Genomic DNA, 25,000 nt, shown 5'->3' with positions numbered 1-25,000 from the left:
TCTCGCTCGCTCGCTCGCTCGCTCGCTCGCTCGCTCGCTCGCTCGCTCGCTCTCGCTCGCTCGCTTTTTTTTCCCCCCCCCCGCTTCCCTGGGCCCCCCTTATCGTTGTTCTGCTTCTCTCTCTTCTAGCGTCCGCCTTTTCCCCTCTTCGTCTTCCTCTTTCCTTCTCCGCTCCCCTCCGTTTTCCCGCAGTTTATTTCACCTACATTATTTTCTTTCATTCATTTACCTATTACTAATATTAACATTATCTCTAGCCTATCCCCATTGTTTACAGGCAGCAACTCCTGGTATTCCAGCAGATTCCAGTTTGTAAACTGCAAAAAAACGTAAAAATTAAAAATTTTTCTCTTTCGTAACGTTAACAGAATACTAACCTTTCATTGGAAGGCAATGCGTTGTTACAGTATATTCAGCACAAGGAATTTTCAGTATCCTTTTATGGCGTTTGTGCTTCCTTAGACGATGTTGATAAAAAGCATTTTTCGTGGGCAATTTATAACCACAATATTCACATTCAAAACACTCATTTGTTTCTGTTGCTGCAGTACGTTTCTTTGCATGTTTCTTCGTCTTGTGTAAACTTAAACCCTCAGCCGTTTCGAATAACTCTGAACATTGAGTACATTTGTAACGCAACAGTTTTTTTTGTTTCTTGGGATCACGATGTTTCCGTAAACGATGTTGATAGACAGCATTCATGGTGGGTAAATTATAACCGCAATGCTCACATTCAAAACCCTTTTTTAAATGACTCATATTTATGTGGAGTCTCAGCGAAGACATGGTAACAAATTCTTTAGAACACAAATGACAATTAAAGGGTTTGTCTTGGCCTGAAAAGCCCTTTACATTGTGTTTCCGAAGACGATGTTTGTATAAGGCATTCTTGGTTGGCATAATGTGACCACAGAATTCACATACAAATGGTGATCCTATAGGTTGACTTCGCCCATAGAGTTGCTGTTGAGTAGCTAGAGGTGGATCAACAACTTCGGGTATTATGGTGGCTGGACTTGCTACAATATATTCACTAAATGTCTCATTTTCAATTTTAATAACTTCGGCTGTTGTATTATCCTCTTCAACATGGCTAATGATATAGTGTTCGCCCCTTAAGGGATCCTGATTATCATTATTTTCCATTGAAATTTCAGTTTTAATTTCTTTATTTAATTCATTTTTTAAGGAATATGTTTCTGTTGGTACTTTAAATATCTCTTCTTGTAGCATAGTCTGTTGGTCTTCATTTGCAGTTTCAGTTTTTATTTTTAAATTAGTTTTAACTTTTGTTCTTTTTCTAGAAAAATATGCATTTAAAAGTTGTTAGAACGGTATTTGTTTATGCAAAGCATTTGTACGTTCATAGGTCTAGATATTTACAGAATCTAACAATGTTTCTATATGATTATATTTTATTATGATATACATTATTTTCTGATTTTCGTAACAATTATTCACAAACTTTTAGATGCACTTTTTCGTTAGTAATGTTTTGTTTTACTAGTTATTTGAATAGTAAAAAATGATCTTTTTCTGAAAGGGTAACGGTTTTACACGACCAAATGTATCAATATGCACTAGTCCCATAAATAGTAAAAAGGGACTTTTTATTTTCATTAAAAGATCGATGTCTTTTGTTGGGAAATACAAGTGATCACAGATGATCGCTTCCTTGGCACTATCTTTTCCAGTTTCTAAATAAATGGTCTTTTAAGTTTTCAATCACATATCGATTTTTGGGGGTAATAGCGCAAAACAATCTAAAACTGAACTAGAACTGAACTTAAACTGAACTAGAACTGAACTAGAAATGAACTAGAACTGAATTAGAACTGAACTAGGACTGAATTAGAATTGAACTAGAACTGAACTAGAACTGAACTAGAACTGAACTAGAACTGAACTAGAACTGAACTAGAACTGAACTAGAACTGAACTAGAACTGAACTAGAATTGAACTAGAATTGAACTAGAACTAGAACTGAACTAGAACTGAACTAGAACTAGAACTGAACTAGAACTGAACTAGAACTGAACTAGAACTGAACTAGAACTGAACTAGAACTGAACTAGAACTGAACTAGAACTGAACTAGAACTGAACTAGAACTGAACTAGAACTGAACTAGAACTGAACTAGAACTGAACTAGAACTGAACTAGAACTGAACTAGAACTGAACTAGAACTGAACTAGAACTGAACTAGAACTGAACTAGAACTGCAATAGAACTGAACTAGAACTGAACTAGAACTGACTAGTACTAAACTATAACAGGACTAGAACTGAACTAGAACTGAACTAGAATTGAACTAGAACTGAACTAGAACTGAACTAGAACTGAACTAGAACTGAACTAGAACTGAACTAGAACTGAACTAGAACTGAACTAGAACTGAACTAGAACTGAACTAGAACTGAACTAGAACTGAAATAGAACTGAAATAGAACTGAAATAGAACTGAACTAGAACTGAACTACACTGAACTAGAACTGAACTAGAACTGAACTAGAACTGAACTAGAACTGAACTAGAACTGAACTAGAACTGAACTAGAACTGAACTGGAACTGAACTAGAACTGAAATAGTACTGAACTAGAACTGAACTAGAACTGAACTAGAACTGAACTAGAACTGAACTAGAACTGAACTAGAACTGAACTAGAACTGAACTAGAACTGAACTAGAACTGAACTAGAACTGAACTAGAACTGAACTGAACTAGAACTGAACTAGAACTGAACTAGAACTGAACTAGAACTGAACTAAACTTAACTAGAACTGAACTAGAACTGAACTAGAACTGAAATAGAACTGAACTAGAACTGAACTAGAACTGAACTAGAACTGAACTAGAACTGAACTGAACTAGAACTGAACTAGAACTGAACTAGAACTGAACTAGAACTGAACTAGAACTGAACTAGAACTGAACTACAACTGAACTAGAACTGAACTAGAACTGAACTACAACTGAACTAGAACTGAACTAGAACTAGAACTGAACTAGAACTGAACTAGAACTGAACTAGAACTGAACTACAACTGAACTAGAACTGAACTAGAACTGAACTAGAACTAGAACTGAACTAGAACTGAACTAGAACTGAACTAGAACTGAACTAGAACTGAACTAGAACTGAACTAGAACTGAACTAGAACTGAACTAGAACTGAACTAGAACTGAACTAGAACTGAACTAGAACTGAACTAGAACTGAACTGGAACTGAACTAGAACTGAAATAGTACTGAACTAGAACTGAACTACAACTGAACTAGAACTGAACTAGAACTGAACTAGAACTGAACTAGAACTGAACTAGAACTGAACTAGAACTGAACTAGAACTGAACTAGAACTGAACTACAACTGAACTACAACTGAACTAGAACTGAACTAGAACTGAACTAGAACTGAACTAGAACTGAACTGGAACTGAACTAGAACTGAAATAGTACTGAACTAGAACTGAACTACAACTGAACTAGAACTGAACTAGAACTGAACTAGAACTGAACTAGAACTGAACTAGAACTGAACTAGAACTGAACTAGAACTGAACTAGAACTGAACTAGAACTGAACTAGAACTGAACTAGAACTGAACTAGAACTGAACTAGAACTGAACTAGAACTGAACTAGAACTGAACTAGAACTGAACTAAAACTTAACTAGAACTGAACTAGAACTGAACTAGAACTGAAATAGAACTGAACAAGAACTGAACTAGAACTGAACTAGAACTGAAACTAAACTAGAACTGAACTAGAACTGAACTAGAACTGAACTAGAACTGAACTAGAACTGAACTAGAACTGAACTAGAACTGAACTAGAACTGAACTAGGACTGAACTAGAACTGAACTTGAACTGAACTTGAACTAGAACTGAACTAGAACTGAACTAGAACTGAACTAGAACTGAACTAGAACTGAACTAGAACTGAACTAGAACTGAACTAGAACTAAACTAGAACTGAACTAGAACTGAACTAGAACTAAACTAGAACTGAACTAGAACTGAACTAGAACTGAACTAGAACTGAACTAGAACTGAACTAGAACTGAACAAGAAATAAACTAAAACTAAAGATGAACTGAACATAAAATTTAAGAAAATAAAATCCCGCAAACAGAAAAAACTTTTAAAGGAATTTATTTATATTTTATTAAACATCTTCCTCTTCACTAAATTCGACTGATTGAACCTCTGCTTTAATTGATATTTCTTCAGAGACTAGCATACGTTCCAGATCCTGCCCAGTAACTACCCTACCATGACAAGTTTTTAAATGCCAACGTAAACTGCAAATAGAAAATAAACATAAGAAACAATTGTAAAGAATTGCAAATGTTTCAACTCACCTTCCTCTATTCGTAAACATTTTTCCACAATATTCACATGAATACGGCAAAGAGCCCAAATGCACATACATATGATTTTTTAAAGATTGTTGTGATTTGAAAAATTTTCCACAATTTGCCTCCTCACATACGTAACGTTTATTTTCATGTTTCGTTTGTTTGTGCACCTTTAAATGTATGGCCAACATAAAACCTTTGTCACATTGATCACACTCAAAGGGATAGATTTTTTGGTGAAATCTTAAATGAATTTTATAATTTGCTGATCCTATAATTTTCTTCGAACAATATTCACATTGAAATTCAGGATATTTGTGACAAGATACACGTTTTAAATGTTTGTCATAGACATCTTTGGAACTAAATTGTTGATCACATTTATCACATTGATAGGCAGACTCTTTATGACGATGTTTTCTATGACGATGTGAGGCCAATAGGGCTTTCGTTTTGCAACTATGACCACAAAATTCACATATAAATGGAGGCCCTGCAGGTAAAGGTAATCTAATACCAGCTGGTATACAAGGTGTTATTGTGGTGTTCATTATAATTTCTTCCTCAGGGGGCTCGATGTCATCATTTAAACGTTCCTCTTTAAACATAAAAGATGGAAGGTCTAAAATAGATTTGTTTGCACATTCAGTTTAATGAATAGGTTGTGGATATTATCGTTAAGTGATGAGTCGTATAGTAATTTTATGAGAGACATATTTAAATAAACGTTAACATTTTATTTATACGTAGGGCGTTTTTTAAATCAATTCAATTTCTTATTTGTAGTCCATTTGTAATAGTACTTTACAGTTAATTGATAAGAAAAAATTTGAAATAGAACTAAATAGAATAAACTGCAACAGAACTAGAACTACACTAGAACTGAAATAGAACTAGAACTGAAATGGAACTGATCTAAAAATGAACTAGAACTGATCTAGAACTGAACTAGAACTGAACTAGAACTGAACTAGAACTGAACTAGAACTGAACTAGAACTGAACTAGAACTGAACTAGAACTGAACTAGAACTAAACTAGAACTGAACTAGAACTGAACTAGAACTGAACTAGAACTGAACTAGAGCTGAACTAGAACTGAACTAGAACTGAACTAGAACTGAACTAGAGCTGAACTAGAACTGAACTAGAACTGAACTAGAATTGAACTAGAACTGAACTAGAACTGAACTAGAACTGAACTAGAATTGAACTAGAACTGAACTAGAACTGAACTAGAACTGAACTAGAGCTGAACTAGAACTGAACTAGAACTGAACTAGAATTGAACTAGAACTGAACTAGAACTGAACTAGAACTGAACTAGAACTGAACTATAACTGACTAGAACTAGACTGAACTAGAACTGAACTAGAACTGAACTGAACTAGAACTGAACTAGAACTGAACTAGAACTGAACTAGAACTGAACTAGAACTGAACTAGAATTGAACTAGAACTGAACTAGAACTGAACTAGAACTGAACTAGAACTGAACTAGAACTGAACTAGAGCTGAACTAGAACTGAACTAGAACTGAACTAGAATTGAACTAGAACTGAACTAGAACTGAACTAGAACTGAACTAGAACTGAACTAGAACTGAACTAGAACTGAACTAGAACTGAACTAGAACTGAACTAGAACTGAACTGAACTAGAACTGAACTAGAACTGAACTAGAACTGAACTAGAATTGAACTAGAACTGAACTAGAACTGAACTAGAACTGAACTAGAACTAGAACTGAACTAGAACTAGAACTGAACTAGAACTGAACTAGAACTGAACTAGAACTGAACTAGAACTGAACTAGAACTGAACTAGAACTGAACTAGAACTGAACTAGAACTGAACTAGAACTGAACTAGACTGAACTAGAACTGAACTAGAACTGAACTAGAACTGAACTAGAACTGAACTAGAACTGAACTAGAACTGAACTAGAACTGAACTAGAACTGAACTAGAACTGAACTAGAACTGAACTAGAACTGAACTAGAACTGAACTAGAACTGAACTAGAACTGAACTAGAACTTAACTAGAACTGAACTAGAACTGAACTAGAACTGAACTAGAACTTAACTAGAACTGAACTAGAACTGAATTAGAACTGAATTAGAACTGAAGTAGAACTGAAATAGAACTAAACTAGAACTGAACTAGAACTGAACTAGAACTGAACTAGAACTGAACTAGAACTGAACTAGAACTGAACTAGAACTGAACCAGAACTGAACTAGAACTGAACTAGAACTGAACTAGAACTGAACCAGAACTGAACTAGAATTGAACCAGAACTGAACTAGAAATGAACTAGAACTGAACTAGAACTGAACTAGAACTGAATTAGAAGTGAACTGGAACTGTACTAGAACGAAACTAGAACTGAACTAGAACCAGAATTACCAAGAGTGAATCAATCATATAGAATCGAACATTCTCACTATCAAATCATACTAAGGAAAGTTAAAAAATGGTGATAAGACTGTATTACAAATAGATTTACTATTTACATTTTTATTTAAGATTTGAAAAATGTTTCTATAGAGAAAACAAAGAAATTGTGTTTTAAATATATTTTTTTTAATTATACTACAAAAAAGAAGCTAAAATAAAATATAAAATTATACTTTCTACGAATCCACAAATTGCACCAAATTAACTTTTGAACGCATAACATGAAATTTACGCATATTTTCCAATTGATCTTTACTAAGGTCCATGCCATGCTTACGTTGTATATGTATTCTTAATCTGTAGAGGAAAATCAAACAATAAATTAAGTTAATTTAACTTTATTAAACAAATCAAAAAACTTACTTCGCTTTAGCCGGATAACCCTGCTGACAATATTCACATTCGAATGGCATTATGCCATGAGTATATTCATGATTACGCAATGATGTAGAGGAAGTAAAAAACTTTCCACAACCCGGATAATCACAGGAAAAACGTATTTTATTGTGTTTAACATTAATGTGGGTATTCAAATGGCAGACTTGTGCAAACTTTTTATCACATAAATTGCAGGCATGTGGAAAATCACCCGTATGATAGCGTACATGTATCTCTAGACTTTTGCGTATGGCAAAAACTTTATTACAAATGCTACAGGTAAAACCGGATTTATCATGAGCAGTTTGCACATGACAATCTCGGGCTTGTTTGGTGGCATACATCCGACCACATTGGGAACAAGAGAATTTAGGACGATCTTTTTCATGACAACGACGATGAGTTTTCATGCGTGAATAGTTAGGAAAGACACGATGACAATAGTCACAGCTATAGGAGCCTACATGACGTTTACGTGTTGGATTATTATTATTATTATTACCATCGTTGTCATTGACTGTTTTATTTGTTTTATTTTCATCCTGTGAACTATCTTCTATTATTATGTGACTTTCGTTTGTTTCATATATTGCCTCATGTTCTTCATCTCCCTCCTCCTGTTCATCATCATCCTCAATTTCAATGGGTAAATGTTCTTTACTGGCTACCGCCACAACATTATCTTGCCATCTTAAATGTTCCGCTATATCTTCGTCATTTGGTTCTTGTGCATATTCTTCATTTAATATTTTATCTTGCTCTGACTCTGCTACTCCCTCATCCTCCTCATTTTCCTCTTCTTCAGCATATTCCACATATTCTTCATTAATGCCACATTCAAAAGTTTTGTATTTTGTTACTTGTATGGGTATAGTGTTTTCACCACATTTTATTTGTAGTGTTTCCGTTTCTGTATATTTTAAGATAGAAAAATTTAGTAGTAATTATTTATATTTCTATTAGTTGGATATAATTAAATAACGAGTTAGAACATTATTGTTTAAAAACTCTTTGAATATTTGAATTAGTTCTCTGGGAACTCAAAATTTTTATTTGACTTTTCTATTTTAATGAAATGGTTTAAATACAGAAGCAGAAACATTACAAATATTTTATTTATTTCTTGATTGACACTTAACTAACATAATTGCAAATTTATTCACATGCACAACTTGAATTTTTCACAAATAAATACGAACAAATTATCCGTAATTTAATAAAACATATTAAATATTAGAAATTCATATCCCTCCAAATTGAAAACAGCAATTTAATTAATTAAAGTTAATTTAAATTCATTTTTTAATTAATCTTGAACAGCTTAGCGTAAAAATCACATTTTTTATTGTGATACAGGGTAGAAAAATAATGTTGAACTATGACTGAACCTTGAAATGTACTAGAACAGAACTTAAACTGTACTAGAACTGAACTAGAACTGAAGTAGAACTGAACTAAAACTGAACTAGAACTGAACCTGAACTGAACTAGAACTGAACTAGAACTGACTAGAACTGAACTAGAACTGAACTAGAACTGAACTAGAACTGAACTGAACTGAACTAGAACTGAACTAGAACTGAACTAGAACTGAACTGAACTAGAACTGAACTAGAACTGAACTAGAACTGAACTAGAACTGAACTAGAACTGAACTAGAACTGAACTAGAAACTGAACTAGAACTGAACTAGAACTGAACTAGAACTGAACTAGAACTGAACTAGAACTGAACTAGAACTGAACTAGAACTGAACTAGAACTGAACTAGAACTGAACTAGAACTGAACTAGAACTGACTAGAACTGAACTAGAACTGAACTAGAACTGAACTAGAACTGAACTAGAACTGAACTAGAACTGAACTAGAACTGAACTAGAACTGAACTAGAACTGAACTAGAACTGAACTAGAACTGAACTAGAACTGAACTAGAACTGAACTAGAACTGAACTAGAACTGAACTAGAACTGAACTAGAACTGAACTAGAACTGAACTAGAACTGAACTAGAACTGAACTAGAACTGAACTAGAACTGAACTAGAACTGAACTAGAACTGAACTAGAACTAAACTAGAATTGAACTAGAACTGAACTAGAACTGAACTAGAACTGAACTATAACTGAACTAGAACTGATCTAGAACTGAACTAGAACTGAAGTAGAACTGAACTAGAACTGAACTAGAACTGAACTAGATCTGAACTAGAACTGAACTAGAACTGAACTAGAACTGAACTAGAACTGAACTAGAACTGAACTAGAACTGAACTAGAACTGAACTAGAACTGAACTAGAATTGAACTAGAACTGAACTAGATTTGAACTAGTACTGAACTAGAACTGAACTAGAACTGAACTAGAACTGAACTAGAACTGAACTAGAACTGAACTAGAACTGAACTAGAACTGAACTAGAACTGAACTAGAACTGAACTAGAACTGAACTAGAACTGAACTAGAACTGAACTAGAACTGAACTAGAACTGAACTAGAACTGAACTAGAACTGAACTAGAACTGAACTAGAACTGAACTAGAACTGAACTAGAACTGAACTAGAATTGAACTAGAACTGAAATAGAACTGAACTAGAACTGATCTAGAACTGAACCAGAACTGAACTAGAACTGAACTAGAACTAAACTAGAACTGAACTAGAATTGAACTAGTACTAAACTAGAACTGAACTAGAACTGAACAAGAACTGAACTAGAACTGAAATCGATTCGATTTCAAATCGCTCGATTTTCATTACATATCGGATAATTTTTTATTTTTTTTTTTTTTTTTGTCTAAAGTGGAAGTTTACCTTTGTTTATAATTTTTTCGAATTTCCATACAAACAACTAAATTATATTGCAAACGAGAAATACGATAACAAGTTGGCAAAATCATAACTACTATTAATTTGAAATCTTCTGAAATATTTTGGCCCATAAATATTCTCAATTTAAATGTGTTTTATTTTCATATAGAAATATTTGTTAAATTCTGTGCCGGTTTAGTAATAAGAGGCAAGTTTCTGACAGCACTTTTTGCCTTATATCTATATATATAAAATTATAATATTCACTTACCTTCATCCTCTAAGGTTTCCAAATTTTGATAGTCATCCATTTCTTCAGCTTCATCGGCCACATCATGCGCATCCATATGCTCCATAGTTGTGTCCCTATCATTATCCGGCAATATTTCCTGCGGTGTATTATCCTCTATATTACAAATTTTATTTATAATATCCATATCATCAGTCTCGTCTACCTCCTGGGCTGGTGTATCGAATTCTGATTGCATTATGTTTACAACCTGAATTTCCTGAGAAGATCCTGCCAACTCTTCAGCGTCCTCCTCGTCATCACTTATGACATATTTTTCATTTAGAAGCTGAACCACCTCCCGCCTTTCTCCACTAGCATTTGAATGTAGTCCTTGTGACTCTTCTCTGTTGGAATTTCTTTTTTGTTCTTCTATTTGTTTTTGACATTGTTCTATCACCTTTTTGGATTCTTCAATTTTCTTATGAAAATCATAGGACATTTGCAGTTCCAAACCACATGATTTGCACAAATGATGAGGTACTCCTTCGCCGGCACTTAAATCTATTTGTGTACAAATCGTAAAACATTCACCATAAGTTAAATTATCATCTTCATCATAAATGGTGGTCAAATCCAAATATTGGGACTCCTCTGGCAATTGCAAACACACGCGACACAAATCAGACAAGTCATTAGGCATCACAAAAGCGGTTGCAGACATTTTGTTTGGAAATTCATGGAATTTATTTGAGTTATATAATAGAAATGAAGAATTTTTATTAAAATCTTAATTTTTTAAGTTTTATTCGGTATTTTTTACAAAAAATATAAATTTTTGTCAAAGATGTCAAACACTTCTAAATTTTTTAATTATTTAGATTTCTGTGTGTAAAGTTGCCAGATTTTTCTTATTTATCTTGCTTAACATTGTTTACTCTTTTATAACAGAGAATGTTAATGAAAATAAAGGTAATAACAGAGCCGTTAAATCTCTCACATGTTTAAGGCGAATTGTTTAACTTCGCCTTGTTTACAGTTTTTTTTTTGAAGAAAAAGAACAAGAATAGAAAAAAATCAATGTAAACAATTGGCAAAACATAAAAATTAGTTAAAATTTAACGAAAATATATAAAATATTAATTAAAAATGGGTTTAATAGAAACAACAGTACCCAGTCATGATAAAACAACACAAATTGTTCCAGTCTTTCCGGAAAATACAACATTGCCAACAATAGAAATACCTGAAGAGGGCAGTTTTTATATACTAATACCACTGGGTGTCCTCCTGGGCATTGTTATATTAGCTTTATTGGTAAGAAAGATAAAATACCTATATAGTTTATAATAAAAAGTTAATAATAATTTCGCTATTTTAGGTGTATCTGATGGCCAGCCATAGAAGACGTTTGGTGCATTTGTACTGTAAGAAGCGTCAGGGTAGACGTTTCCTATATGAAGATAACGAATATGATTCTCCTTTGGAACAAGATCCCGACGCTGTGGAGGAAGAGGAAGATGAGGTAGACAATGAAGATAATCCCACAAAAAGTTTACTTAGAGGAAAATTACAAATAAATAATGTAAGTTAATTTTGTTTATTAATACCCTGCACTTAGACCCTTTAGCTGTATTATGAGTCCGGCATCCATCTTAAAATATTCGTAACAGATCAGAGTCATTATGAAAAATCTTTTGACCTTTATATTAAAATATCGGTCAAATGTTAAAGTACGAATACTACGAAAATAGTTGTTATTGACTCATAAGTTTTATCAAGCCTTAATAATACCAGAATATATAAATTTTGATACCCAGCCCTATTTTCTCAAAGACTGGTTATTATTTTTTGTAATGGTAAATTCAGTTTTCATATAAACTTTAAATTTGTGCTTAACGTAGTGTATCGTATGGTCGGCCATGATTTCTACCATACTTTCTTGAAGTCTTTACTAAACTTTCAGAAGTTTTTTTTTAATTTTCTTTTTAATTTCTTTTTCAGCGTTATGAAAATTATTTAAGTACTTCACATCTCAACAGAACTTCCGATCTATTTACTTAATAATATGCCTTATTCCAGTATTATTTACAAAAAAAAAAAAAACAGTATTAAATGAAGAAAACTACAGCTGCTAGTCAACACAAATATATCTTTTACTGCACCCAAACGAACATTTCCCAAAAAATATCAAGCAACTGCAACAAATAACGAACAATTATATTCAATTTTAAAGTAATATTTAGTGAAAATTTATTAAATATATTTATTCAATTATTTTAAAAACTATAACAAAACAAAAAACTAAGCATTGGTTGCTGTATTACTCTCTGCACCCAATAAACGGCAGGTTAAATCATAAAAACCAAAGAAAAATGCACCACCCAAGGTAATCCACATAACACGAGGTACAAAACCAGCAAATAAACTGAAATCAACAAAATCCATTAAATTCCAGTAAAATTAAATAAAAAGAAAAAATGCAATAATAGTTACCCTTTGAAACCTCTTTCACGATATATGGAAGACAATACTTTTGGTATGGGCAATTTACGTATCGAACTATTCTGTTCGGCCAACATAATTCTTGTCTTAACCACATCTAAAGGTGTAGTTAAACCAGCTGAAATACCACCAGCTACAGCACCACATAATGCCACTGAAAACGGTGTAGAATCCAGTCCCGTCATAGGGGTCCATTGTAATTTAAAGAATTCCCATAGAGGAAATTGTATAAAACTAAATGGTATTTCACGCATTATGGTAGAACCAAAACCACGATAAACACCCTTTCTTAGACCCTCTGTTTTATAAGCAGTCCATAGTATCTGTAAAGCTCCCTGCTGCGATTTATTTCCCAGAGTTTGTCTACGTTGTTTGGCGATTTCTACAGGCACCCGTATTAAACAGGCAAGCTATTGAAGGATGTATTTTTGTTAATAACACTTTATTATATTTTTTCAAATTTCCACTTACCACTTCTGCACTTGATGCCGAAATCATGTGTATATAGGGTGAATTTTTGGTGCAGCCTGCTACATTGCTGAATAAAGTTTTAAAATTTTCATAGGCACAGAAAAATAAGGCGGCAGTGGGGGCACTACCGGCTGCTGCAGGTGCTAAACCCTTGTAGACTCCTTTGAAACCGCCTGAACGCCAAAAGCCTCTTTCACTTTGTAAACGTGTTTTAACCGTGTCTATGGGAAATAATGCTATATCGACCACCATACCAGCAACTCCACCAGCCTAAAATGTTTATACATATATTTTAAATTTTATCATAATATATCGCTCATTTATTACAAGATCGTCAAGATCATAAACTTATATCTATATAACAACTTTTTAAATCTACAAAAACTTACCACCAATGCATTAATAAAACTATGTGTCTGTGACGCTGGGGTCACGGGCGCTGCCAGTGGGTTAACATTGCCTTGTATCAATTCAGTTTCCATTTTACAAGACAGAATAAAGCAATTTAAATTGATTACACTTTTTACAACTATATAATAGTTAAACACTTGTTACACTTTTAAGTGTAATTAATCGTTAATTAAATTAATTAATTATTAATATATTAAAAACTAAAACTAATTTTTGGTTGCCGTAATAGCATGTCTAACTAAAAAAAAAAAAACGTTTGTTATTATCTGTTAAGTCTACAGCTGTTGTAAGGCGAATTAATAGATGATAACAGAATTAAAAAATGTTAGTTTAATAAATTACTGTTAAAGTTTACAGTTCATTAATATAATGTTAAAACCACCTGGTTATTAACATTGTTTTGTTAATATTTAGCAAATTTGCAAATTTTTTATTTAATATTTTTATAAAATTATGGCGGCTCGTGCTCCTAAGACGGCAGTAAGTTTTAATAATTTAATGTTTTTCCTAAAACCAAAATATTAATAATTCTTATTCAGAATAAGCTTAAAACATTGGCTTTGGTTTGTACTGGAGGTGGTTTGGTGTTTTCCGGTTTGTGCATTCACCAAGGCCAAGAGCAGTATTATGAGAAAATCTTAATGCCGGCCACGCGTCTACTGCCACCAGAAACTAGCCACAAATTGGCGGTGTGGGCTTGCAAATATAAATTGTTTGGCAAATCCAATAAACCAGATGATGCTATATTGGTAAGTTATTTAAGCGATATTATAGTGAACTTCAATTTCCTACCATTATCCAATTTAAATTATATAGCAAACCGACTTTTTTGGTCTACCTTTAACCAACCCTTTGGGTATAGCGGCCGGTTTTGATAAACAAGGAGAAGCTGTTGAAGGTTTGTCACAAATTGGCTTTGGTTTTGTAGAAATCGGTTCAGTTACACCAGAACCTCAACCCGGTAATCCTTTGCCTCGTGTTTTCCGTTTAGTGGAAGATGAGGCCATTATAAATCGTTATGGCTTCAATAGCGAGGGCCATGCTGAGGTATTTAAACGCCTAAAAGCTTTGAAAGATTCGGGAAATTTTCAAGGTGTTTTAGGCATAAACTTGGGTAAAAATAAAACCTCACCCTCGGCCAAGGAGGATTATAGAAAAGGTGTTTTAATATTTGGCCCCATAGCTGATTACTTGGTTATAAATATAAGCAGTCCCAACACTCCCGGACTAAGAGATCTACAGGGTAAAAAAGATTTAGAGGCTCTTTTGGAAACAGTCATAAAAACCCGTAATGAATTGCATGCCAACAATAAAGTACCCGTATTGCTTAAACTGGCTCCCGATCTAACACAACAGGATATTAAAGATATAGCCGCAGTGGTGAATAAGAAAAGCTGCCGTGTCGATGGCTTAATAGTATCAAATACTACCATAGCCCGCGATAATCTTAAGGAGGTTTCTTTAACTGCTTTAGAAACGGGCGGTCTGAGTGGTGTTCCCCTACGCTCCAAGTCTACAGCCTTAATAGCAGAAATGTATTACCAAACTGGTGGCAAAATTCCCATAATGGGTGTAGGTGGTATTTCTTCCGGCCAGGATGCTTATGAAAAAATTGAAGCTGGTGCTTCTTATCTACAGTTGTACACCTCATTCATCTATCATGGTCCGCCCATAGTTAAGCGAGTCAAAAGTGAACTGGCTGAAATATTAAAAGCTAAAAATTATAAATCCATCACTGAGGCAGTGGGTAGCAATTATAAAACTTATTTAAATAAGTAAAAACTGCACAGTTTTCTTTTTTTTGTAAATATAAACAATTTTTGCTTCGGCTTAGGTAGGAATGTGATTTGATTTCGAAACATTGCTAAAGTTATTGATTTTTTTGTTTTTAGCAACTATGTTGCAATTGTAGGAAATTTGATAAAATATCGTAGTAACTAATTATAGAATGTTTCCCCTTGCAATTTATTTTTATATCAAATGTTTTTTAAACACATCTTTCAAAAGTTGTGGGAGTAAAGTGAAATAAAAAGAAAAAAATAAAATAATTGCTTTTTCCCTTTGGCATTATTAAAGTGATACAAATACAACTTTTAATTTAAATAATTCAATTTATTTCATTTCATTTACATACATAAATTATAAACTTATTGATTATTAGCTTCCTTAACATTAAGTACACGTCCCTCTAAAAAGTGAACATTTTGATTGCAGGCACTATTATAGGCATCACTACTGCTAAATGTTACAAAACCGAAACCCTTCGAAAAGCCCTGCTGTTTATCATAGATTATGGATGAAGAGGAGACATGCCCGAACTTGGAGAAATAAGTTTGCAATTCCTTTTGACCAATGGTCCAGGGTAAATTGCCCACAAATAACTTATAAGATTGACGTACAAAATTCGACATTGTTTCTTCTAGCGTTTTAGGTTTCTTTAGTTATTTCTATTAAATGTATAGTGTGGCCTGCTAAAATTTCTAATAAATCCACACCTGAGGCTTTACCAATATCGTCGCTATTGATTTGTAAAGCACAAAGTTTCCACTTCTTGAGTAAGGCTTCTATGGACCAATCCGCACTGCGTTCTTGGTAGGTGAAAATAAATTTTGCCGTAGGATTACGATCTAAAAGAAATGATACTGTCACAATAATATCTTCAAATACACTGGGATCGTAGAAACAATCGGCAGCAATAATCAAATCCAGGGGACCCAAAGAAAATACACTGTTTAGTAAAAGACCCCAACTTAAACCTTTCACTTCGATATCTTGTCCGGGCGTTAAATTATTAACTGCACAGGAACGGCGTATATGATTCAAAGATTTGGGTAATATGCAGTTATCGGTTAAAACCACTTGGGCACCACACCTTGCTGCTAATATGCCTGGTAAAGCAGTACCAGCTCCTAGTTCTAAAATACGTTTGCCTACCAACGAGTGACGACGTTCCCACAAAAACCAGGCTAAAATAGGAGCACAGGGCCACGTGTAAAAGGAATAACCACTTTGTAAAAGCTGAAATAAAAACAAACGAGGAATATTACATAAACATTTTTGGACTGTTAAACAAATATTTTAATAAGAATTTAATTTTTTGAAGACTTACCTCGGGTATTTTTATTTCTAACTCTTCTAGAGGTTCTGTTGCTGCCACTGAATGTGTTCTATCGTTTCTGGGTAAGTTTGAAGCGTTGCCTCTACTGGTGAAGACAAATGTTCTGATTTTTTCGTTTTCTCTTATTTCTGTTGTTCCGCTAGCAGCTGCGCTGGCTACACCACCTGTTGTATTTGTTGCTGCTGCCGCTGCTGCGGCGGCTGATGTTGAGGCTGTATTTTGTTCAGGATCACTAGCTTCGCCATTTAAATGAAAACGACCACTAGTCATTGTTTTTATTATTGGCTAATTTATTTATTCAGAAAAATATATAAAACTAAATTTAATTTAAATTTATTTATGTTTATTTATTATCACTGTTTTTTTTTTCTTTGTGTTTCCGTAAACAAAATTTATGGCATAAAGAAGAACCAAGAACTAAAAGTAGTGTTGGAAATCGTTTAAATATATAGATAACTGTAAAATAGAGTTGCCAACCTTCGTAGTAGAATAATGTTAAATAATATACATAAATAAATTTCATTTTTTTTGTGTAAATCTTAAAGATTTTACTAAACAATTAGCAATAATTAACTAAAATTAAAATTTTCTAAATTGTTTGATAAAAATAAATTTAAAAAAGCACTTATTTTATTTTCTTATTATTAAAACTTGGCAGCTCAGTTTTACATTTACATTGTTTTTTTTGTTATTGTTGCTGTTTTCGCCATTGATAACATTTCATTAAAGGAGAATTTCAACAAGGTAAAGTTATTTAAACTGTTGATTATTTTTTTATACACAAGGACTGTCAAACTTGATGTATAAAAAGTAACTTTTATAACCGTTAATGTCAAACTATATATACAAAATTGCTAAGTATATAACTTGTAGAACATTTTGTTTAAATCCATCTTGATTTTAATTTATTTTCTAGCGGCATTTGTTGCAAAAATATTTGGCGAAAGACGCAGCTTCCAATTGGCGACAGATTTGAAAAATAATTATTAATTAATTTATTTAACACAAGATTAAATCTCAAAGTTATCAAATATGGATGACATAAATGATTTCTTTGATTTTTCCAAAAACTTTGAGCGCAAAACCGTACCTCGCGGTTGTGTCTCAGGCACGGTTGCAACTACTGTTATTCCCGCGGAGGATTCAAAACACCTTATGAAACGTGAATATGCGGGCACGGAATACTCAAAGGATGTAGCCGAACAGAACGTTTAAAATTAGAACAGGTTTGTAGAACAAAGACGATTTTTTTTATAGAGTTTAATTTTTTTATTTAAAAGTTGGATTTGAATGGCGATAATGATCAATCCCGTTATGGTGCCTCCTGCAGTGTGGTGGCTTCCTCTTGTATGGATGATTTAGAAAGTTTATCAGATTCTGATGATGAGCGGGATAATGATAATGGTCCTAGTCGTCCAAATCGTGTGGATGATGCCATTTATGATCGTTATCCCTTTGATTTGAGACGTGATGAAAATTTACCTATACACGATAAGAGAGAGGAAATTGTTAATACCATACGGGCTAATCCAGTGGTGGTCATAGAAGGTGATACTGGTTGTGGTAAAACAACGCAGGTAAGTTTTTCTTGTTGTTTTTCTAATTTCAAAAAGTTAGTTTTCTTTTAAAATGCTTTTTATAGTTCCGTTATAGTTTATATTCGCTGTTAAGTTTTTGTTCATTTTAGTTCAGTTCTAGTTCAGTTCTAATTCAGTTCTAGTTCAGTTCTAGTTCAGTTCAAGTTCAGTTCTAGTTCTAGTTCAGTTCTAGTTCAGTTCTAGTTCAGTTCTAGTTCAGTTCTAGTTCAGTTCTAGTTCAGTTCTAGTTCAGTTCTAGTTCAGTTCTAGTTCAGTTCTAGTTCAGTTCTAGTTCAGTTCTAGTTCAGTTCTAGTTCAGTTCTAGTTCAGTTCTAGTTCAGTTCTAGTTCAGTTCTAGTTCTAGTTCAGTTCTAGTTCAGTTCTAGTTCAGTTCTAGTTCAGTTCTAGTTCAGTTCTAATTCAGTTCTAGTTCAGTTCTAGTTCAGTTCTAGTTCAGTTCTAGTTCACTTCTAGTTCAGTTCTAGTTCAGTTCTAGTTCAGTTCTAGTTCAGTTCCAGTTCAGTTCTAGTTCAGTTCTAGTTCAGTTCTAGTTCAGTTCTAGTTCAGTTCTAGTTAGTTCTAGTTCAGTTCTAGTTCAGTTCTAGTTCAGTTCTAGTTCAGTTCTAGTTCAGTTCTAGTTCAGTTCTAGTTCAGTTCTAGTTCAGTTCTAGTTCAGTTCTAGTTCAGTTCTAGTTCAGTTCTAGTTCAGTTCTAGTTCAGTTCTAGTTCAGTTCTAGTTCAGTTCTAGTTCAGTTCTAGTTCAGTTCTAGTTCAGTTTCTAGATCAGTTCTAGTTCAGTTCTAGTTCAGTTCTAGTTCAGTTAGTTCTAGTTCGTTAGTTCAGTTCTAGTTCAGTTTTAGTTCAGTTCTAGTTCAGTTAGTTTAGTTCAGTTTAGTTCTAGTTATTTAGTTTAGTTCTAGTTCAGTTCTAGTTCAGTTCTAGGTTCAGTCTAGTTAGTTCTAGTTAAGTTCTAGTTCAGTTCTAGTCAGTTCTAGTTCAGTTCTAGTTCAGTTCTAGTTCAGTATCTAGTTCAGTTCTAGTTCAGTTCTAGTTCAGTTCTAGTTCAGTTCTAGTTCAGTTCTAGTTCAGTTCTAGTTCAGTTCTAGTTCAGTTAGTTCAGTGTCTAGTTCAGTTCTAGTTCAGTTTCTAGTTCATTTCTAGTCAGTTCTAGTTCAGTTTCTAGTTCATTCTAGTTCCGTTCGAGTTCAGTTCTAGTTCAGTTCTAGTTCAGTTCTAGTTCAGTTTCTAGTTCAGTTTCTAGTCCGTTCTAGTTCAGTTTCTAGTTCAGTTCTAGTTCAGTTCATTCAGTTCTAGTTCATTTCGAGTTTCAGTCTAGTTCAGTTTCGAGTCAGTTTTTTCTAGTTCAAGTTTTCTAGTTCGTCTAGTTCAGTTTCTAGTTCAGTTCTAGTTCTTCAGTTCAGTTCTAGTTCTTCTAGTTCAGTTCTAGTTCAGTTCTAGTTCATTCTATTTCAGTTCTAGTTCAGTTCTAGTTCAGTTTCTATTCAGTTTCTGATCGTTTCTTGTTCTGTGTCTAGTTCAGTTCTAGTTCAGTTTAGTTCAGTTCTAGTTCAGTTCTAGTTCAGTTCTAGTTCAGTTCTAGTTCAGTTCTAGTTCAGTTCTAGTTCAGTTCTAGTTCAGTTCTAGTTCAGTTCTAGTTCAGTTCTAGTTCAGTTCTAGTTCAGTTCTAGTTCAGTTCTAGTTCAGTTCTAGTTCAGTTCTAGTTCAGTTCTAGTTCAGTTCTAGTTCAGTTCTAGTTCAGTTCTAGTTCAGTTCTAGTTCGGTTCTAGTTCAGTTCTAGTTCAGTTCTAGTTCAGTTCTAGTTCAGTTCTAGTTCAGTTCTAGTTCAGTTCTAGTTCAGTTCTAGTTCAGTTCTAGTTCAGTTCTAGTTCAGTTCTAGTTCAGTTCTAATACAGTTCTAGTTCTGTTCTAATACAGTTCTAGTTTAGTTCTAGCTTAGTTCAGTTACCTTTTAGTTCAATTCTAGTTTAGTTTTATTTAGATTAAGTATAGTTCTGTTTTAGTTCGATTCTATTAATTTATATTTAGTTACAGAGTAAAGCCCATAAGTTTTAAAAATTCAAGAAACTGTTGTGAGAACATATTTGTAACTTTTTGTCACCAGGTTCCCCAATATATCATTGATGATGCCTATACTCGACGAGAGTATTGTAAAATAATTTGCACACAACCAAGACGTATTGCTGCCATATCCATAGCACGTCGTGTTTGCCAAGAACGTAAATGGCCAGAGGGATCTATAGTTGGTTATCAGGTAAAACACCCAACAATACAAAAAATGAATAAAAAATTAATTATTGTAATAACTAAATTTCAGGTTGGTCTACATGCCAATATAAGCGAAGATACTCGAATTGTTTACTGCACGACCGGCGTGCTATTACAAAAATTAATACATGAAAAATCTTTGGGCAATTATACACACATTATACTGGATGAGGTGCATGAAAGAGATCAAGAAATGGACTTTTTGTTGATAGTTATAAGACGTTTCTTGAGCACCAACTCTAAACGTTGTAAGATTATATTAATGTCGGCCACTATTAATTCAGTGGAGGTAAGTTGTTGTGTAATTGCGACAATTTTTTTTATATAAACATTTTTTCTTTTAAAAGTTTTCCAATTATTTTAAAATCAAACGTGAACCAGCACCCATTTTAAAAGCCGACTCTAGACGTTTATTTCAAGTAAAAGATTTCTATTTAGATGATTTGGGACGTATTAATAATACCGTAAGTTTTATAATTAAATGTATGTTAAAAACGGGAAATTTTAATTTAAATATTATGTTTTAGAATGTGGAAATAGATGTTACTGAACCGGGTATATCACCTGAAATGTATAGATTAGTTTTAAAACTGATAATTGTCATTGATAACATTGAAAAACAAGAGGTGGCTTTAAGTTTAAATTCTCAAACGAATGCGGCGAATAGCACTTCCATTTTAATATTTTTACCCGGCATCAATGAAATCGAACAAATGTGCAAAAGATTGGAATTGCTTAATAATTCAGAAGAGTAAGTTATAATGTTTAATAATATTATTATACACCATGTTCTATTTTGTTATATTTTTACAGAAACACCCCAAAATTAAGTCCCATACGTTTACATTCCTTAATATCGCCCGATGAACAAATCAAGGTTTTCCATCAGGCTCCTTTGGGTTATCGTAAAGTTATATTAGCCACTAATATAGCAGAAAGTTCTATAACTGTACCCGATGTTAAATATGGTAAGATTAACTATTTTTCTTTATTAATAATTCTGTTTAATATTATATATTTCCAGTTATTGATTTTTGTCTAACCAAAGCTTTGGTTACTGATACTGCCTCCAATTTTACATCTTTGCAATTGCAATGGGCCTCCAAAGCCAATTGTAAACAACGTGCCGGTCGTGCTGGTCGTGTAATGAATGGTCGTGTTTATCGTTTAGTTCCCAGATATTACTATGAGGTGGATTTTTTACTACCTTTTTATATGTTCTTATAATTTTTAACCCAAATTTTCATTTTTAGAATTATATGGATGAATTCAGCATTCCCGAAATGTTACGCTGCCCTTTGGAAAATGTTGTCTTAAAAGCCAAACTTCTTGACATGGGTCCTCCACCGGATATTCTCGGCTTGGCTATGAGTCCTCCCAATTTAAGTGATATTCACAATACTATTTTAACTTTAAAAGAAGTGGGAGCTTTGTATACCACAGTTAATGGTGTTTATTCTGTACAGGATGGTGATATTAGTTATATGGGTCGCATTATGGCTTCTTTACCTTTAAATATACGACTGAGTCGTTTAATTGTCTTGGGTTATATATTTAGCGTTCTGGAAGATGCTATTATTATAGGTAGTGTATTTTCTTTCTTAAAATTTTGGATATTTTATTTATAATTTGTGGGTTTTTTGTTTGTTATATTTTTAGCTGCTGGTTTAAGCGTGCGCTCTATTTTTCGTTATCATGGTTCTACGCCTCAAAGTGATTGTGATGCTTATTTACAAAAGTTACTTTGGGCTGATGGTTCAGGTTCAGACTTATTTGCCATTTTAAAGTCTTATAAGGTAATATAATGTATAAATAACTTACAAAAATATTTTTTATGAAAAAGCTTTCAGTATAAACTTTTTGTGAGAAAATAACTTTTTCGGAATAAAGCTTTTTCACAAGAAAATTATATGAAAACGGTTCTCTCCAAAAAATAAAGAAATTAAAAACTTTTTAAATTTTTTACGAAAGCTTTCTTAACAAAATAGCTTTTAATTTTAGAATGAAAAATCATTTGTATAATAAAAGCTTTTTAAGAATACTTATTACATGGATATTCTATGCTTATAACTTTCTGTAACAAAAAATTAAGAAAAAAACTTTTGTGTAATAAAAGCTTTTTCATTCATATTTTTGTAAAAAGTTTTTGTGTTAAGCTGCAAGGTTTTTTTGTAAAAAAAAGCTTTTTACCAAAAAATATTAAATGAAAAAGCGTGAAAAAATTAAAATATTTTATGCAAAAATGTTTTTTTAAAGCTTAAAGTTTTTTTTGTGAATGAAGCTTAAAATAAAGCTTTTTTATGAAAAATATTAAAAAACCTTTTGTCAAAAAAACCAAAAAAATTGTTTAAAAAAAGCTTCAATTAAGAAAAAAGCTTTAAAAAGCATTTTAAGAATTAAGAAAAAACTATAAAAAGCATATTAAAAATTTAGAAAAAAGCTTTAAAAACATTAAAAAGAAAAAAAAAAAAATTCAAAATCTTTTTACAAAAAGCTTTCAAATAAAAGGCTTTCAAAAACATTTAAAGAAAAAGCTTTCAAAAACATTTTTGAAAAAAAAAAACATTTTAGGAAAAAAGCTTTATAAATCATTTTAAGAAAAAAGCTTTAAGAAGTATTTTATGACATAAGCTTTTAAAGCAAAGCTTTAAAAGCAAAAGCTTTAAAAGAAAAAAGCTTAAAAAACATTAAAAACTTTACAAACCTTTTAAGAAAAAGCTTTACAAAGCATTTAAGAAAAAAGCTTTCAAAAGCATTTTTAAGAAATCTGCTATAAAAAGTTTTTTGAGAAAAAAACTAAAGATGTTTTAAAAAGTAATTTTTAAAGAAGTTTTTTAAACAAAAAATAAAACTTAAAAGCTTTTTCTGAATATAACTTTTTAAAGAAAGTGCTGTTATATAAAACATTTCTTTTCCTTACTTACATATACATATTTCCATATCTAGGTTTGGAAATCAATGCGTGAACAAAATAGCCTACGCGAAGAAGAGGGCGAACATGCCTGGGCAAAACGTTTCTACATCAATTTACGTACCATTAAAGAAATGCATTTGCTCGTACAAGAACTAAAAGAACGTCTAGCCAATTTGAATTTCAAAGAACAGACAACCTATCAACGTGTTCACTGGATGGATCGAGAAAAAACTATTATTTTAAAAATTATTATTGCCGGAGCTTTCTATCCCAATTATTTTACACGTACATCCCTTAATGACACTGAACGAGATCGCAAAATGTATCATGTTCTCAATGGCAATGATCCTTGTCGTACAGTTTTCTTTACTAATTTCAATAATAAACATGTAGGAGAATTATACACACGCTCTATTAAGGATATTTTCAAAGATGTTCGCATACCAGCAAAAGATATTGAGGTACGCTTTCAATCGGGCTCGGAAAAGGTGTTTGTAACATTTAAGAAAAATCTCGAAGATGAATATGATGATAGTACTTATCGTTTAACGGTACCGGGCAAAGTTCGGGCTGAGGTTTATAAGGCAGTAAGAATGCGTTTGTCGAAAATGAAAACTATAATAAATGTTATGGAGTAAGTTTTGAAGATGTCGTTGAACTTTTTTAAGGAAAATAATTTTATTAATTTCTCAATTTAGTGTAAATATGGGCATTAAATATGCTGAAGAATTGGGCGTCGTAAGTGTTAAAGATGGTGAATGGCAGCTGGTGAAAGACTCACTTAAACATGCCGATTTGATAGTTTTACCTTCCATCTTTCAGAAGAAATTAAGAGGCCAAATAACTCATGTAAGTTTGAAATTAATTTTTAGAGAGTTTTTGATATGAACCTTAATTTTTGTATAAATTTTAGATTGAACATTGTAGTAAATTCTTTTTCTTGCCCGCTTCCGAAATTGAACGTTTGCGAGACATACACGATGCCCTCAATGATCCACGCGAATTGAAAGCTGGTGTCTTTGATAGTCCTGCGGCAGTATCCAAAGGCATGTTGTTGTCAGCACCTCTAGATAACAAATATAGACGAGCTAAAGTTTTAAAAGTTATTTCCAATGCTCGTTCTATACAATTTCAAGTAAGTTTTAAACAATTGTGTAAAATACATTAATATTAATTAATTATTTTTATTCTTAGGTATTTTTCATTGACAATGGTTGCATTGGCACTGTTGACTTTGAAGATTTGCGCTGTTTCTCTGAAAAACTTGCTTCCCTATCCGAAATACCTCCACGTATTTTTGAATGTCGTTTAGCCATGGTACAACCCTCTACTGTGCGTTCTCCCAACGGCAAATGGTCTGATGATGCTAATGAGTTATTACAGAAATGTGCTAATGCTGGTACTGTAGAATTGGAAGTATTTTCCGTGGTTGATGCTGTGGCTAATGTTTTTATTAAGGTTGATCATACGACCTTTAAT

General features: G+C 32.8%; 7 protein-coding genes across 8 annotated transcripts in view; 3 read left to right on the top strand and 4 right to left on the bottom strand.

Annotated features, from left to right (window-relative positions):
* Nucleotides 1-206: 206 nt before the first annotated feature.
* LOC119611058 (zinc finger protein 658-like) lies at nucleotides 207-11,171 on the bottom strand. 2 transcript variants are annotated; one of them, XM_037966513.1, is made up of 3 exons: nucleotides 10,278-11,171; nucleotides 378-1,300; nucleotides 207-317 (listed from the first exon to the last, which is right to left on the bottom strand). In XM_037966513.1, exons 1-3 carry the CDS (start codon nucleotides 10,961-10,963, stop codon nucleotides 259-261), a joined length of 1,668 nt encoding a protein of 555 aa, XP_037822441.1. In that variant the 5' UTR covers nucleotides 10,964-11,171; the 3' UTR covers nucleotides 207-258. The 2 variants fall into 2 exon arrangements, with proteins under 2 accessions (XP_037822441.1, XP_037822440.1); XM_037966512.1 differs by lacking the exons at nucleotides 207-317; nucleotides 378-1,300 and adding exons at nucleotides 6,863-7,121; nucleotides 7,188-8,112 and having other exon boundaries at nucleotides 10,282-11,158.
* A 91-nt stretch (nucleotides 11,172-11,262) lies between these two features.
* On the top strand, nucleotides 11,263-12,525 carry LOC119611063. The gene is made up of 3 exons (XM_037966518.1): nucleotides 11,263-11,556; nucleotides 11,621-11,824; nucleotides 12,244-12,525. The coding sequence occupies exons 1-3, from the start codon at nucleotides 11,389-11,391 to the stop codon at nucleotides 12,301-12,303; spliced, it is 432 nt and encodes a 143-aa protein (XP_037822446.1). The 5' UTR covers nucleotides 11,263-11,388; the 3' UTR covers nucleotides 12,304-12,525.
* Nucleotides 12,468-13,895, bottom strand: LOC119611060 (S-adenosylmethionine mitochondrial carrier protein homolog). Its single transcript, XM_037966515.1, has 4 exons — nucleotides 13,605-13,895; nucleotides 13,216-13,485; nucleotides 12,736-13,154; nucleotides 12,468-12,667 (listed from the first exon to the last, which is right to left on the bottom strand). The coding sequence occupies exons 1-4, from the start codon at nucleotides 13,695-13,697 to the stop codon at nucleotides 12,544-12,546; spliced, it is 906 nt and encodes a 301-aa protein (XP_037822443.1). The 5' UTR covers nucleotides 13,698-13,895; the 3' UTR covers nucleotides 12,468-12,543.
* LOC119611059 (dihydroorotate dehydrogenase (quinone), mitochondrial) lies at nucleotides 13,843-15,590 on the top strand. The gene is made up of 3 exons (XM_037966514.1): nucleotides 13,843-14,106; nucleotides 14,166-14,375; nucleotides 14,443-15,590. Exons 1-3 carry the CDS (start codon nucleotides 14,080-14,082, stop codon nucleotides 15,403-15,405), a joined length of 1,200 nt encoding a protein of 399 aa, XP_037822442.1. The 5' UTR covers nucleotides 13,843-14,079; the 3' UTR covers nucleotides 15,406-15,590.
* Nucleotides 15,591-15,717: 127 nt separating this feature from the next.
* On the bottom strand, nucleotides 15,718-16,109 carry LOC119611068 (glycine-rich RNA-binding protein 8). The gene has a single exon (XM_037966525.1). It carries the CDS (start codon nucleotides 16,035-16,037, stop codon nucleotides 15,774-15,776), a length of 264 nt encoding a protein of 87 aa, XP_037822453.1. The 5' UTR covers nucleotides 16,038-16,109; the 3' UTR covers nucleotides 15,718-15,773.
* LOC119611067 (methyltransferase-like protein 23) lies at nucleotides 15,997-17,144 on the bottom strand. The gene is made up of 2 exons (XM_037966524.1): nucleotides 16,736-17,144; nucleotides 15,997-16,644 (listed from the first exon to the last, which is right to left on the bottom strand). The coding sequence occupies exons 1-2, from the start codon at nucleotides 17,012-17,014 to the stop codon at nucleotides 16,054-16,056; spliced, it is 870 nt and encodes a 289-aa protein (XP_037822452.1). The 5' UTR covers nucleotides 17,015-17,144; the 3' UTR covers nucleotides 15,997-16,053.
* Nucleotides 17,145-17,660: 516 nt separating this feature from the next.
* Nucleotides 17,661-25,000, top strand: part of LOC119611070 (probable ATP-dependent RNA helicase spindle-E) — an 11,558-nt gene continuing 4,218 nt past the window's right edge. The window contains 15 exon segments of the mRNA XM_037966527.1: nucleotides 17,661-17,945; nucleotides 17,948-17,970; nucleotides 18,025-18,321; nucleotides 20,444-20,593; nucleotides 20,657-20,896; nucleotides 20,955-21,071; nucleotides 21,135-21,358; nucleotides 21,421-21,575; nucleotides 21,632-21,798; nucleotides 21,861-22,191; nucleotides 22,267-22,403; nucleotides 23,554-24,155; nucleotides 24,220-24,370; nucleotides 24,435-24,656; nucleotides 24,716-25,000. The exon segment at nucleotides 24,716-25,000 is cut by the window's right edge and continues 57 nt beyond it. Coding sequence (XP_037822455.1) covers nucleotides 17,777-17,945; nucleotides 17,948-17,970; nucleotides 18,025-18,321; nucleotides 20,444-20,593; nucleotides 20,657-20,896; nucleotides 20,955-21,071; nucleotides 21,135-21,358; nucleotides 21,421-21,575; nucleotides 21,632-21,798; nucleotides 21,861-22,191; nucleotides 22,267-22,403; nucleotides 23,554-24,155; nucleotides 24,220-24,370; nucleotides 24,435-24,656; nucleotides 24,716-25,000 — 3,270 coding nt within the window. The 5' untranslated portion in view covers nucleotides 17,661-17,776.

The sequence above is a fragment of the Lucilia sericata genome, unplaced genomic scaffold (genome assembly GCF_015586225.1).
Source record: "Lucilia sericata isolate MDLA Ls3-8-SP2 unplaced genomic scaffold, ASM1558622v1 Contig001353F_arrow, whole genome shotgun sequence".
Classification (NCBI taxonomy): domain Eukaryota; kingdom Metazoa; phylum Arthropoda; class Insecta; order Diptera; family Calliphoridae; genus Lucilia; species Lucilia sericata.
Note: the sequence above shows the minus strand (reverse complement) of the source record. Positions and strands in the feature narration are given on the sequence as shown.

What these genes read in the sequence shown, in the direction of transcription:
- LOC119611058 (XM_037966512.1), bottom strand. Translation starts at nt 10,963, where the DNA reads ATGTCTGCAACCGCTTTTGTGATGCCTAATGACTTGTCTGATTTGTGT. An exon ending in GGAAACCTTAGAGGATGAAG is followed by an intron (nt 8,113 to 10,281) that starts GTAAGTGAATAT and finishes TAAAATATACAG; the next exon opens with AAACGGAAACACTACAAATA. An exon ending in GGTTATCCGGCTAAAGCGAA is followed by an intron (nt 7,122 to 7,187) that starts GTAAGTTTTTTG and finishes TTTCCTCTACAG; the next exon opens with ATTAAGAATACATATACAAC.
- LOC119611063 (XM_037966518.1), top strand. Translation starts at nt 11,389, where the DNA reads ATGGGTTTAATAGAAACAACAGTACCCAGTCATGATAAAACAACACAA. An exon ending in TTGTTATATTAGCTTTATTG is followed by an intron (nt 11,557 to 11,620) that starts GTAAGAAAGATA and finishes TCGCTATTTTAG; the next exon opens with GTGTATCTGATGGCCAGCCA. An exon ending in GAAAATTACAAATAAATAAT is followed by an intron (nt 11,825 to 12,243) that starts GTAAGTTAATTT and finishes TTTCTTTTTCAG; the next exon opens with CGTTATGAAAATTATTTAAG.
- LOC119611060 (XM_037966515.1), bottom strand. Translation starts at nt 13,697, where the DNA reads ATGGAAACTGAATTGATACAAGGCAATGTTAACCCACTGGCAGCGCCC. An exon ending in GTTTTATTAATGCATTGGTG is followed by an intron (nt 13,486 to 13,604) that starts GTAAGTTTTTGT and finishes TAAACATTTTAG; the next exon opens with GCTGGTGGAGTTGCTGGTAT. An exon ending in CGTGAAAGAGGTTTCAAAGG is followed by an intron (nt 12,668 to 12,735) that starts GTAACTATTATT and finishes TGTTGATTTCAG; the next exon opens with TTTATTTGCTGGTTTTGTAC.
- LOC119611059 (XM_037966514.1), top strand. Translation starts at nt 14,080, where the DNA reads ATGGCGGCTCGTGCTCCTAAGACGGCA. An exon ending in CTCGTGCTCCTAAGACGGCA is followed by an intron (nt 14,107 to 14,165) that starts GTAAGTTTTAAT and finishes ATTCTTATTCAG; the next exon opens with AATAAGCTTAAAACATTGGC. An exon ending in AACCAGATGATGCTATATTG is followed by an intron (nt 14,376 to 14,442) that starts GTAAGTTATTTA and finishes TAAATTATATAG; the next exon opens with CAAACCGACTTTTTTGGTCT.
- LOC119611068 (XM_037966525.1), bottom strand. Translation starts at nt 16,037, where the DNA reads ATGTCGAATTTTGTACGTCAATCTTATAAGTTATTTGTGGGCAATTTA.
- LOC119611067 (XM_037966524.1), bottom strand. Translation starts at nt 17,014, where the DNA reads ATGACTAGTGGTCGTTTTCATTTAAATGGCGAAGCTAGTGATCCTGAA. An exon ending in TAGAAATAAAAATACCCGAG is followed by an intron (nt 16,645 to 16,735) that starts GTAAGTCTTCAA and finishes TTTTTATTTCAG; the next exon opens with CTTTTACAAAGTGGTTATTC.